This window comes from Salmo salar, chromosome ssa23, assembly GCF_905237065.1.
Source record: "Salmo salar chromosome ssa23, Ssal_v3.1, whole genome shotgun sequence".
Lineage (NCBI taxonomy): Eukaryota > Metazoa > Chordata > Actinopteri > Salmoniformes > Salmonidae > Salmo > Salmo salar.
Window position 1 is genome coordinate 38546774 of NC_059464.1, and position 13085 is coordinate 38559858.

The 13085-nt window shown below is 43.9% G+C and overlaps 1 protein-coding gene across 2 annotated transcripts; it reads left to right on the top strand.

Annotated features, from left to right (window-relative positions):
- Positions 1-361: 361 nt before the first annotated feature.
- Positions 362-12738, top strand: LOC106584573 (bromodomain-containing protein 1). 2 transcript variants are annotated; one of them, XM_014170010.2, is made up of 12 exons: positions 364-729; positions 2058-3439; positions 3532-3688; positions 4186-4317; positions 5354-5482; positions 5621-5933; positions 6100-6369; positions 6523-7005; positions 7118-7244; positions 7439-7569; positions 10718-10866; positions 11039-12738. In XM_014170010.2, the coding sequence occupies exons 2-12, from the start codon at positions 2076-2078 to the stop codon at positions 11051-11053; spliced, it is 3270 nt and encodes a 1089-aa protein (XP_014025485.1). In that variant the 5' UTR covers positions 364-729; positions 2058-2075; the 3' UTR covers positions 11054-12738. The 2 variants fall into 2 exon arrangements, with proteins under 2 accessions (XP_014025486.1, XP_014025485.1); XM_014170011.2 differs by lacking the exons at positions 10718-10866; positions 11039-12738 and adding an exon at positions 8370-8810 and having other exon boundaries at positions 362-729.
- The last annotated feature ends 347 nt before the right edge of the window (positions 12739-13085 follow it).

Consider the following 13085-nt stretch of genomic DNA (forward strand, 5'->3'; position numbering starts at 1 on the left):
ATTGGTACTGGAATGTGTAATGGATGTATGGTAGAGGAAACGGTTGAACATGTATTATTATTTTGTGAAATGTATGATGTAGAAACGGAGAGGTTGTTTGATATGGTCAGAGAGGTTGGACAGGAATGTGGAGTGGGTGGTATTTTGGGTGGGGATGATGGGAGTAGTGAGGCTTGTAGGGAATTATTTTATATTATTAGAAATTAAGGGTTAGTTAGGAGAATATAGTGGTATAGATAGATCGTTTCTGGCCTCACAATCCAGTACAGTATGTGGCGCCGTATGCACCTGTCAGTTGGTTGCGATTCGCCAATAAAACTTAACGTAGAAGGCGCTGCCCATGCTAAAACTAGATTTTGGGCACTAGCGTGCTCTATCCATCTCTATGGAGTCGCTGCACATTGCACAACCGCATTGTTGTTGGGGAAAAGAAACCAGGGGTAGCTTGCTAGTTACTGATTATTAGCCAGTTGGAAAAGGACATTAGCTAGTATTTGGTGGCTTTTCCGAAATATTTATGTTTGAAATAGAATCGAATTTGGAATTTAGACAGTCGTCGTGGATACCTCTTGGTATCTTTCAAATTTATAATTCAAAACTGCTCGAGCGGTGCCCGTTGGATGAGAGGATTGTGTGTGGATTTACTGCTGCTGCTCTGCGCAGGCTACTTCGGCGCCATTGCTTGCAAGCGCTGCTGTTTTCAAAAGCAGAATTACTGAAAATACAAAGGTAGGTATAGCCAAATTTCCTATCCACACACACACATGCTTTTTAGACCGACCTAAAATAATTTATATAAATGTATTATACATGCTAGGGTGGAAAATTATAACTTTAACGAATGGACTCGGATTCTTGTTTAGTCCGACGCCATATTCCCCTCTTGGCGTATTGTGAACGAACTGTTTTAGCTAGCTAACTCTTTCTAGTAAGTGAGACTGTTGGCGCTGTACTTTTACGGGATCTTCCTCTCCTGGCTTCATATACATTATATTTATGCCTTGCTCAACAAATTGAAGGTAACGTTAGTTTGCTCAGTAGCTACCACGTTAGCTCGGAATCTGGCTAATTTGCTAGCTAGTTGGCCACAAACTGGCTTTACACTAAGTTAGCCTAGCGAACGTTAACCAGTTAACTTCTAGCCAGCTAGCCTAATGGCTACAACGGCACCTACCATTACTTTAAAGTAGCTATCTAATTGTGACTTGTTTAATAAGCAGTTAGCTAGCTAGCACAACTTAGCATTGCCAAGTTAGTAAGTTAGCTAACATTAGCTAGCTATGTTGTTTTGTTTGTTGACTAACGTTGCCCAGGCTAGCTAAATGGTTGCCTAATTAATCAGACTGGTACAAGTTATTGGTATAGTCTGAAAAAAGCTCAAACTTGACACATTTTCTTACAAGCCAGAATGTTGACTACAATTACATTTGATATTACTCTACCGGTTGTTTGTGTGATTGGTCATTCAGCTAGTCGAAATTTGAGGGAAAATATCCACAGGAAAGTATTATTTACCCGACTTTTAATAGTGCAGGTATTACCAGTGACATTTCTGGCACATTCGCAAAACCATGTAAACACCTGCTAGACTTGGGTTAGTATGAATGCATCACTTGCATGCACTTCCGTCTTGAGCACGTGCCTTAGGTCATGAGCAAACATCATTATTTCCGCACACAGAGACCCACATGTTGTAGTCTGTTTAATAATACTTCCCTGTGGATATTTCTTCAAATGTCGACCAGCTGAATGAGCAACCCCACGGACAATCAATCGTCAGACTAAGTTAAAATATAATTTGATTAAACATGCGTGACAGACAAGGGACGTTTAGTTTGTTCTACATCTATGTAAATGTACATGGTTATGCTGTACACAATGGAAAACATCGCCACATTCGGACTAGGCATTGTCTTGTTAATGTAGAGCCTTATTTTATGTCAGAATAGTAGACATAACTGAAACCAAGACATGGAAATTGTGGCTGGCTAATGATTTATTACAATCTTGGTTGGTATTGCCCCAAGTGAAATTTCAATCAAATCGTTTTTTTGCAGGTTCTTTAGGTCTTCAAGATGAAGAAAAAAGTACGGCATCATAATCGCATGTCCATGCCCCAGAGGCCCCCCTCTCCCATTAAACCCTCACCGAACAAGGAGACCTTGACCTACGCCCAGGCCCAGCGCATGGTGGACCTGGAGATAGATGGCCGCGTGCACAGGATCAGCATATATGACAAGTTGGATGTCATCACCGACGATGACCCCACGGCCCAAGAGATCATGGAGTGCAACAGCAACAAGGAGAACAACGAGAAGCCCCAGCTAGTCCTGGTGCGCTCGGTGAGACTCAAAGATAACCAGCAGAAGAGGAGCACTGCCCTCACCACCACACATGTCGCTGACCCGCAAGGGAGCGCCCTCTTGGAACCCAAGTTCCGCACTGTGGAGTACAACCTTCCCGCAGTGTCTCGGAGGCCCTCCATCTATTATATGTATTGTGAGAAGACGGCCGAAGAGCTGGATGAGGAGGTGGAATACGACATGGATGAGGAGGACTACGCCTGGCTGGATCTGCTCAACGACAAGAGGAAAAGTGAGGGTGTCAGCCAGGTGTCCCAGAACCTCTTTGAGTTCCTTATGGACCGCTTTGAGAAGGAGTCCTTCTTTGACAGCCAGGGTCGGAGTGACCCCCAGTCCCTCATTGACGAGGACGCTGTCTGCTGCATCTGCATGGACGGAGACGGCCAGGACAGCAATGTTATTCTCTTCTGTGACTCCTGCAACATGGCCGTGCACCAGGAGTGCTACGGTGTTCCCTACATCCCAGAGGGCCAGTGGTTGTGTCGCCACTGCCTCCAGTGCCCCTCACGGCCCGCTGAGTGTGTCTTCTGCCCCAACAAGGGTGGCGCCCTGAAGAAGACGGACGATGACCGCTGGGGCCACGTGGTGTGTGCCCTGTGGGTGCCAGAGGTGGGCTTCTCTGACACGGTCTTCATTGAGCCCATCGACGGTGTCAGCAATATTCCGCCCGCCCGCTGGAAGCTCACCTGCTACCTCTGCAAGGAGAAAGGTGCCGGGGCCTGCATCCAGTGCCACAAGGTTAACTGTTACACAGCCTTTCACGTCAGCTGTGCCCAAAAGGCCGGCCTCTACATGAAAATGGAGCCTTTCAAGGAATTCACAGAGACCGGTTCGCCCACTTTCTCTGTGAAGAAGACAGCCTTCTGCTGCGCTCACACTCCTAAAGGGTGCACCCGGAGACCCCTCGCCATCTATGAGGAAGGCCACGCTAAAAACGGTGTCTGTCACAAGAGGGGTGACAAAAGAGGGAGGAGGAGGTTAAAAGGGTGGCTGAAGAAGAGTAAGATGGTAGTGGTGGTGCCTGAGGTAGAGGAAGAGGCTCCTGCTGCACCTGGGCCTAGTATAACCCCCAGCAGGTAGGCATGTTATTTCTACTTCATTTGTCTACCAACCAAATGTTTCTAAATATTTTCCTAAATGAGCAATGCTAACATATTCCCCCTTCCAGTTTTGACACAATCCTCAATCAAGTGTCTGTCCAGAAGAAGAAGGTGTTTGTGGAGCGGGTCCTGAGCTACTGGATGCTGAAGAGACAGTCAAGGAAGGGCGTTCCGCTGATCAGGCGGCTACAGGCCAACACCCAGGTCCCCAAACCAGAGCAGCTGGTCAGTCTAATTGTTCAGTAACTTTCATGGCATCCAAATCCTCGAGATAGAGAATCGTGTCTGCTTTAAAAATTACATTTGTGTTTAAAACCTTTCTCCGCGCTCGGAAATCAAAATAAAGCAGGCTAATAGTTGATGTGATAAATATGGAGCAGTTTCCTGTGTTTGCACCGTTTCTCAAAAGTTTTGGGATTACAATGGTGTTTTATTAGGGTCCAAAGAGGAAACAAAACACAACAAATAAAATGCATAATATACATGACACTACATAATATTACACATATATAAATTGAGATGGGCCATTAATTTCAATATAGACTATAAAAAAGAAGAAATGTAATTAAAATTAGCCTAGTTTATTTTAGTCAGAGCCATATTCAAAATGGCTCTCCACCAATGTCCATTGACGGTAGCGCCTTGTCATTTCCTGCCCCCCTTTACCTGAGATTTATGTCTTGTGAATGTACGTTAAAATGCGTTTTTGGACTCTGTTACAGGACAGCAGGATGGAGGATAATCAAGCGATGAAGGAGCAGCTAAAGGAATGGCACCGCCTACGCCAAGACCTGGAGCGAGCTCGCCTACTGCTAGAACTGATCAGGAAGAGGGAGAAGCTAAAGAGAGAGGAGGTACAGAGAATTGGTTTTCTTACTTTCCATGGTAGTGAAATTAGAATGTTTGTGACAGCATATCAATGGATAGTTGTGAGCCCTTCTATAAATAAAATGAATTTCCTCTCCTTTTGAAATAATCTGTAACCTTGTTTGAATCTACGGCTTTTATGCGAGTCAAGTCATACTCAGTACAATCAAATAAAAATCATGACAGCTGTAATGGAAACCGGACGTTTCGTTAATTTTAGAAATACCGACAGATCATTTGTTTGTTCGACATGGTAGGATATTTTTGTGTCTTTAAAATTAATTATGTGAGAAATGGCGATGGAAATACCTTTTTTATGCACAAATATTGATATAAAAACCACCATATCGAAGTCAACTTGGAGTCAAGATGATATGGTGTGTGTGGTCCCCCCACTACAACTCGGGAAAGCATGCGGTTTATTAGGCTCCAGATGAAATTCACAGGGTGGTGAAAGTGCACAGTGGTCTTGATGCTCCTTTCCAATAAATATTGAGGGTCTGATTCTGGTGACATGATGATCGATGTTTGACTGCTGTTTGACAAATAAAAAATATTCTTGCTCATATCCATACTAATCTCATTATGTATGCATTCTTTATGCATAGCCTACCTGCACATTCTACCTGCACTGTATTGGCGAGCTCTTGGCTGGAGCGCATGTTCCAAGACCAGAGAAGGCACATTTGCTATATAACGCAACAGTTTTTGTGACAAAACTATCGGTAGAGTTAAATGCGATGGAAACAAACTTTTGATTTTTATTTGGTACATGAAAACTTTGAAGAAGTTCATTTCGTGTACACTACATCACGCGCTGATGGTTATCCTCAACGAGTCCATTTGGTGAAAACACACCACTGGTGGGAAAATGCGCGCATATTTTAGAATATTTGCATGAAAATCTGTCGCCAATTCGATGGAAACCTAGCTTTTTGTTGAAAAGGCTTTAGGATTGGTTGTTGAAGCCTTAGTAAATATTAGTATACTGCTACAGCTTTGTTCTGTCCTGTCCTTATTCAGATGAAGCTCCAACAGTCCGTTCTGGAGGTACAGCTCACACCTTTAAATATTCTACTTCGAGCCGTACTGGACCAGCTTCAGGAGAAGGACCCAGCCAAGATCTTTGCCCAGCCTGTCAGCGTTAAAGAGGTAAGGTCTCCCACACCCCACAATAGAATGCTACTTCCACAAATTGAAAACAAATGGTACCATATAGTTCTGATTCATTCTTTGGGTACCCTTTCTATCAGCATCATGTTTTGTTTGCCATCTCCCCATCCTTCTCAGGTGCCTGACTACTTGGACCACATCAAGAAGCCAATGGACTTCTCCACCATGAGGAAGCACATTGATGCACACGGCTACAAGAGCCTGGTGGAGTTTGAGGCTGACTTCGATCAGATCATATTCAACTGCATGAAGTACAACGCCAAGGACACGTTCTTCTACAAGGCCGGTCTGCGTCTGCAAGACCGAGGTGGGGCCATCCTCAGGAAGACTTGTCGGGAGGCTGAGCGAATCGGCTTTGACTTTGCCAGCGGGATGCACCTTCCTGAGCAGCCCAAGGTGGAGGCTCCTCCCCCTTTCTCTTGGGACGATGGTAAGAACATGGTCTACATATGTTTACTTCTATATTTATCAGTCCACAGCCAAATCAACTAAATACCCTTTGCTGAATCCAACTATTGATTTATGGTACTATAGCATTTTGGAATGGGGCCTCAACTGAGCTCAGCCAATCAAGTTGTTGTTTGTGTGTCTTGCAGTGGACCAGATACTAAACCCAGCCAACCGGCAGCGCATGTCTTTGGAAGAGCAACTGAAAGAGCTGCTGGAGAAGCTGGACATGAGCAGTGCCATGAAGTCCAGTCCGTCTCGCAGCAAGCGACTGAAGCTGCTCAAAAAGACCATCACAGATGTTCGCAGCGAGATATACCTAAAGACGCGACACCCCGCTGCCGCCCCCTCTGAACCGAAACCAGCAGAGACTGAGGAGAAACCACTGCCCCCCACTCGACACAGCACACAGGAAGAGGGTATGTACCAGGTGGTCTAAAAGCAAAGAATTGGTTCAATAATGCTTTCTCCTTGCTTTGATGTCTTATTTGATGAACTGTAGGCTAAGGCTTGTCTGTTCTACATGTCAGAATGTTTTCATTTCCTACTGTGAATCTGTTTTGGTTGTATAGAAGGGGAGTCTTTGCTCCCACCGAAACTAGAGCCGTTGAACTCGTCGCCGCCACTTGTCAACTCAGACAGTCATTCAGAACCTCCCATGCTCAAGCCCATCAAATCCAATGGGGACAAGACTTTCAAGTGCAACGGTGTCAAGACCGCTACCTCAGTACCCCGGGATACCCTCAACGGGCACAACCCGCTGGTCTCCGACAGTCACCTTAGTGTTGGGGCCACCTCCACGCTCGCAGAGCCCTCTAGCATGGGCAACAGGCGGACCAATGTGCTCTTTCGCAAGTCCAAGAATGCCAGCCCGCAGAAGCCCCCAAGGACAGCTGAGCACCAGCTCGGCTCCCCGCTGCTGGGAACCAAAACCTTCCTCTCAGTGGTCATTCCTCGCCTGGAGACTCTCCTCCTACCCAGGAAGAGGACCCACAGTGCCTGTGGAGACTGTGACCAGGATGAGGAGGAATCCCCCATCAAGCGTCTTGACACAGGTAAAGCCCAGTGTAAAATTGAAATAATCCAAAAATATATTTTTTTTTTACATGCAAAATGTAATGGAGATACAAGATTGTGTGTAGACAATTTTTTTTTTCTTGTCTCCAGGACTAGCTAATGGATTTGTTGTCGAGCCGGAGCTTGAAACCAGCCCCATTAGGCCGATGGAGCCTCGAAGGCGCTGCACCTCCGAGTCCAGCATCTCCCCTAGCGGCAGCGTGCTGTGTAGCACCAGGTATGATTGTCACCTCAGCACATTAGCAATAATTCAGCCTCTGCCTGCAGCACTCTACTGTGTAGTACCAGGTACAGGATAGGCAGTGGGCCTACATCACAATGCCATGTTAGCATTTATATCCAGCGTCTGCTCTAAGAGTCGTCTGTGGTCAAAGGCAGATTGGCACATAAGTTTCCCTTTGTTTCCTGCAGCACGGTCAGCGTGCCAAAAAGTGGGAAAGGAAGGCCATCCATGGCACGTAGGAGCACAGTGGACGACAAAAACGCACTCATCGCCTGTATCGGAAATGGGGACTTCACCAAAGCCGCTAAGATTGCAGCAGGTGAGACACTGGTTCTTAGCACAAATACACTTTCAGGAGATAAAGGCCAGGATGGGACTTACATTATGAATGATACATGTATCCATTTTTGTGGTAGCGGTTTATCATTTCTTTCTGGAATAGCTAACAGTCATCTGCCATTGCCCTGTCACCAAAAGTGTATTCATATTCGTTTATTTTGAGTAATTTGGAATTCTACAATTTTTCCAAAACGAATTGGCCAGTAAACATCAATGAATCCTGTGCATGTATTGGCTTCCAATGGACTGCAAGTCTCAGCTTAGGCAAGTAGAGGGTAGCCTGAAATCCAGACTAGTTTTGTGCTAACATTCCACTCCATGTACTCTGTGTCATATACCAAACATTTGTTTAGCATGACAAGGAGTGGCAATAATTGGAATATTAACACAGACTGGTACCCAGGTTAAGTAGAGGGGATTTTTTGTCTCGACTGGTTAGCAAGTTCTAAGATTGGTACAATATACAGTACCAGTCAAAGGTTTGGATACACCTACTCATTCCAGGGTTTCTCTTTTCTTTTTTACTATTTTCTACATTGTAGAATAATAGTGAAGACCTCATCTTTGAAATAACACATGGAATCATGTAGTAACCAAAAAAGTGTTAAACAAATCAAAAAATATTTGAGATTCTTTAAAATGGGCACCCTTTGCCTCGATGACAGCTTTGCACACTTGGCATTTTCTTAACCTGCTTCACCTGGTATGCTTTTCCAACAATCTTAAAGGAGTTCCCACATATGCTGAGCACTTGTTGGCTTCTTTTCCTTCACTCTGCAGGCCAACTCATCCCAAACCATCTCAGTTGGGTTGAGGTTGGGTGATTGTGGAGACCAGGTCATCTGATGCAGCACTCCACCACTCTCCTTCTTGGTAAAAATCGACCTTAGACAGTCTGGAGGTCTATTGTATCATTGTCCTGTTGAAAAACAAATAATAGTCCCACTAAGACCAAACCAGAAGGGATGGCGTATCGCTGCAGAATGCTGTGGTAGCCATGCTGGTTAAGTCTGCCTTGAATTCTAAATAAATCACGTTGTCACCAACAAAGCACCATCACACCTCCTCCAAGCTTCATGGTGGGAACCACACAGGCGGAGATTATCCGGACATTAGACCGATTACCACCGGTCTAATGTCCATTGCTCATGTTTCTTGTCCCAAGCAAGTCTCTTCTTCTTATTGGTGTCCTTTAATAGAATTTCGGGCTCCCGAGTGGCACAGCAGTCTAAGGCACTGCATCTAGTGCTAGAGGCGTCACTACAGACCCTGGTTCGATTCCAGGCTGTATCACAACCGGCCGTGATTGGGAGTCCCTTAGGGCGACGCACAATTGACCCAGCGTCGTCCGGGTTTGGCTGGGGTAGGCCGTCATTGTAAATAAGAATTAGTTCTTAACTGACTTGCCTAGTTAAATAAAATAAAGTGGTTTCTTTGCAGCAATTCAACCATTGGCCTGATTCACATTCTCCTCTGAACAGTTGATGTTCAGATGTCTGTTACTTGAGCTCTGTGAAGCATTTATTTGGGCTGCAATTTCTGAGGCTGGTAACTCTAATGAACTTATCCTCTGCAGCAGGTAACTCTGGGTCTCCCTTTCCTGTGGCAGTCATCATGAGAGGCAGATTCATCATAGTGCTTGATGGTTTTTGCGACTGCACTTGAAGAAACTTTCAAAGGTCTTAATTTTCCCGACTTGACTGACCTTCATGTCTTAAAGTAATGATGGACTGTCATTTCTCTTTGCTTATTTGTGCTGTTCTTACCATAATATGGACTTGGTCTTTTACCAAATAGGGCTATCTTCTGTATACCACACCTACCATGTCACAACACAACTGATTGGCTCAAACTCATTAAGAAGGAAAGAAATTCCACACAATTAACTTTTAACAAGGAACACCTGTTAACTAAAATGCTTTCCAGGTGACTACCTCATGAAGGTGATTGAGAGAATGCCAAAAGTGTGCAAAGCTGTCAAGGCAAAGGGTGACTACTTTGAAGAATCTCAAATATAAAATATATTTTGATTTGTTGAACAATTTTTTTTGTTGTTGGTTGCTACATGATTCCATATGTGTTATTTCATAGTTCTGTTGTCTTCACTGTTATTCTACAATGTAGAAAATAGTAAAAATAAAGAAAAACCCTGGAATGAGTAGGTGTGTCCAAACTTTTGACTGGTACTGTATATATTTTGATTTAGACAGGAGTTTGTGTTCTTGGCAAGACTGCGTCTGAGCACGGAACATGAGCTCGTTTGACAGCAGACAGCTGAGGCTCTTCGCACGCAGGGGCCATGGTTGGGATTTTTTTTTAAATGTCCCAGTGGCCTGAGCTGACATGCCCCAAGGCAGCAATGGTCTCCCTGTCCAGACTAATCAATCCCACTTCCTATACATAATTCAGAAGTTTTCGGTCGTCTTCTCCTTGGTCTCAAACTGCAGAATGGTTACCCTCTACATCGACCTTGTGTTGTTTCATAATTCATACGACTAACACTGTATTTCAATGTTTTGATGCCCTGTAATATTTCCCTGTGTGAATGTACATTCTTGTTTTTGTTTGCTACTGTTGTCTTTCCCTATCAGTGTGAGCATGGCTTTTAGAGTAGTATTCCTGTGTGTTTGCAGTGAACCCCCCCATAACTTGCTTGTCGTTATTCCTGCTTCCGTAGAAGTTGTCAACGGAAATATTTGGATGTCCTCTAGTGCTGAACCCCTTAAACTAGTTTGGGCAAAATGTAGTGGATATCCCTCCTACCCTGCGTTGGTGAGTGAGAGCCTGTGTCCCAGAGACTGGCCATCTATATGTCTCATTTCCCATCCATTCGTCTCATCGTAAGTGGTGTAGCTCGTGTTTGTGCACACTCATGCAGCAAGCTGCTCAGCTCCAATGTGTTGTGGATGGTATGAGTGTGTTAGAAGTCGCTGAGGAGTAATACAGATCGCTTAGAGCTTTCCGGGTGACTCGGGTAGCATGGCATCCGTGTTTGGTAGTTTGTTGTTAGTGTGATTGTTTGTCAGTTCCGGTCCACCAATCTGAACCACTGCTGCACCACCAGGATTCACTGCGTCCTCTTGTTTTCAGACCACTAGAGTCAATCACTTTTCTCACCCCCAATGCAGATCATAGACCCCAAGCTGCAGAGGGTGGGGCGTCACCACCACGGGGTCTCCCTGCCCCCTCTGGACGTCCTCAGAGTCGGAGAACTGATGCAGTCCAAGTCCGAAGAGAAACTCTTCCTCGTCCAATTCTTCGACAACAAGCACAGCTGGTGAGATGACGCTCCCCTTCTATGGTTCGCCACTTGTATAATCTTCTAACGTGGCCAACAGTTTAAATGCCCAGGTTCACGTTTTCTTGAGGACCAGTAGTAGTCAAGTAAAATTGTTAGCATTATACACTTTTCTACTATTATGCTAACACTACGTCACTTTATTTGACAGGCAATGGCTTCCTAGATCCAAGATGGTTGCCTTTGGTATCAATAAGACTGTGGACAAGCTCAAACTGAAGGAGGGCCGCTCCTCTGGCATCCGTAAAGCTGTGCAGACCGCCTTCCAGCGCGCCATGAGCCACCGGAGTCAGGTCGGGGACCGGCCTAGCAGCGAGCCCTGTGATGTGGACTGAATCTGGTCATGCAACCCCCTCACCTCTAGGGGGAGTCCTTCCTTAACTCTGTTTACTTGATATTCCACAGCAGCCCTGGTATTCCTCACACCCATCATTGTGTTTACTGTCTCCTCTGTAGTGGACGAGCAGCCCAACGGTCTCTTGTTGCTGGTTTTCATTCCACCTCGTGTCTTGATTATATTAACTGAGCTGCTCATGGGTAAATGGTATGACTCCACGCTGCGTATGCTCCATTTTAATCTATTCCATTCTAAATACTGTAGCTTGCAATATATTCAAATGAATCAATGAGCTATGCAACTAAACTCAAGCAATTGGGTTGGTGGCTGCAAAAACCTTCATATGGTTTCTAAGGACCGACTTGTGAAAATCACTGGTCTAATGTGATGAATGTGCCGGAGCTGAGTCTGTCTTGTAATGTGCTGCAAGACTGCTGCAACCTTCACTGCCATCATGATTCTCACACTCACTTCAATCTACTCTCTGCAGCAACCCTGGATTTAACCCTGTAAATACCTGCACAAGGCCTGACACTAATTTATTCTGTTTTCATGTATTATTGGTACTGCGTGTTCACTTTCTTGCTATTTATACTGCAGGGGTGATTCATGGCAGCACTATGGTGCATATTAAATATTTGCTGGTGCTACAACCTGTGCAAGTCTAGGCTACAACAGACTCAACCAGGGGGGTAAAAATATACTGTATTGATTGAACGTTTTATTTGTTTTTTTTATTTGAGCTACTTTTTTTTACGGTTTCTTAAGTTATCGAAGTTTATGGAAAAGCTTCTCTTGGCATTAATGTGTTTTTAAAAACAATGTTTTTACCGGACTTGGTGTGTTTTGTTTTTTTTGTACATATTTATATAAATCTTTATACTTGTATGCATCAGATGCTTTCAGTGTTTAAAAAGCTGAACGTGCATCATTCACACACAACCAAAAATCAGCTGCCCAGATTTTCATATTATTTTTTATTTTTTTTAAATGTATTTTTTGTTGCCTTTTGTGGTGTGTGTGTGTGTGTGTGTGTGTGTGTGTGTGAGTGATCAGTGAATAACAACCTGCAAAACGTTGTCTTCGTACACAATGGTTTTGACTGTGTTACAGGGACCATGACCATGGGTGAATGTGCCTGTAGTAATTTATTGTAAAGGAGAAATGTATATGCATTACTTTATATAGAAAGAATCGTAAGATGCTAATGGCTCACTAGGAGCCAGCTGTAGAGGCCCGTTTTGCATTTTTTATTTTTTACCAGAGGCACTAATCTTAAAGGTGTGAATAGAATCCATGGCATTTTATTCAGTTGGGAGGATCTGGGGAGCAGTGGGTAGAATTTTTTTTTTTTCTTTATCCCAAAATACAGTTTCGTATGGACGTTCTATAAATAGACTTTACTAGTCTTATTCTCTGGGAAAACCACATTATAGCCAATGGAGTAGATGCTGGCAAAGTCCAGTATTTTTATAAAACACTGAAAATAAAAAAAAATGTCATTGAATCACTGATTTTCTGTGTTGTATGGATTTTGTGTTTGATGAAATGAAAGACAATTACAGACTACCACAAGGTGGAGCTATGGCATGGCAAAAGTCTACTGCATGAGAATTTAATTTCTAGTTAAGTTTACCAAGGGGCCACATATAACAGAGGTCAAATCACATGTCTACTGCCACCTTCATCTAATACACGATAGTACAAACATGCTCTAGATTAGAAGTTTCTGTCCAATGCTATCAAATAGCCTAAATGCAAATTTTCTTGATAATTGCCTTACAAAAGTGTTATAAACTTTGACATTGATCGTGTATGTTTATTTTAATGGCTGAACATAGCAAAAATATTTTTTCTCTCC

Coding starts and splice junctions, on each gene's coding strand:
- LOC106584573 (XM_014170010.2), top strand. CDS start 2,076: ATGAAGAAAAAAGTACGGCATCATAATCGCATGTCCATGCCCCAGAGG. Junction 5,483..5,620: donor AGCCTGTCAGCGTTAAAGAG/GTAAGGTCTCCC, acceptor CATCCTTCTCAG/GTGCCTGACTACTTGGACCA. Junction 5,934..6,099: donor CCCTTTCTCTTGGGACGATG/GTAAGAACATGG, acceptor TGTGTCTTGCAG/TGGACCAGATACTAAACCCA.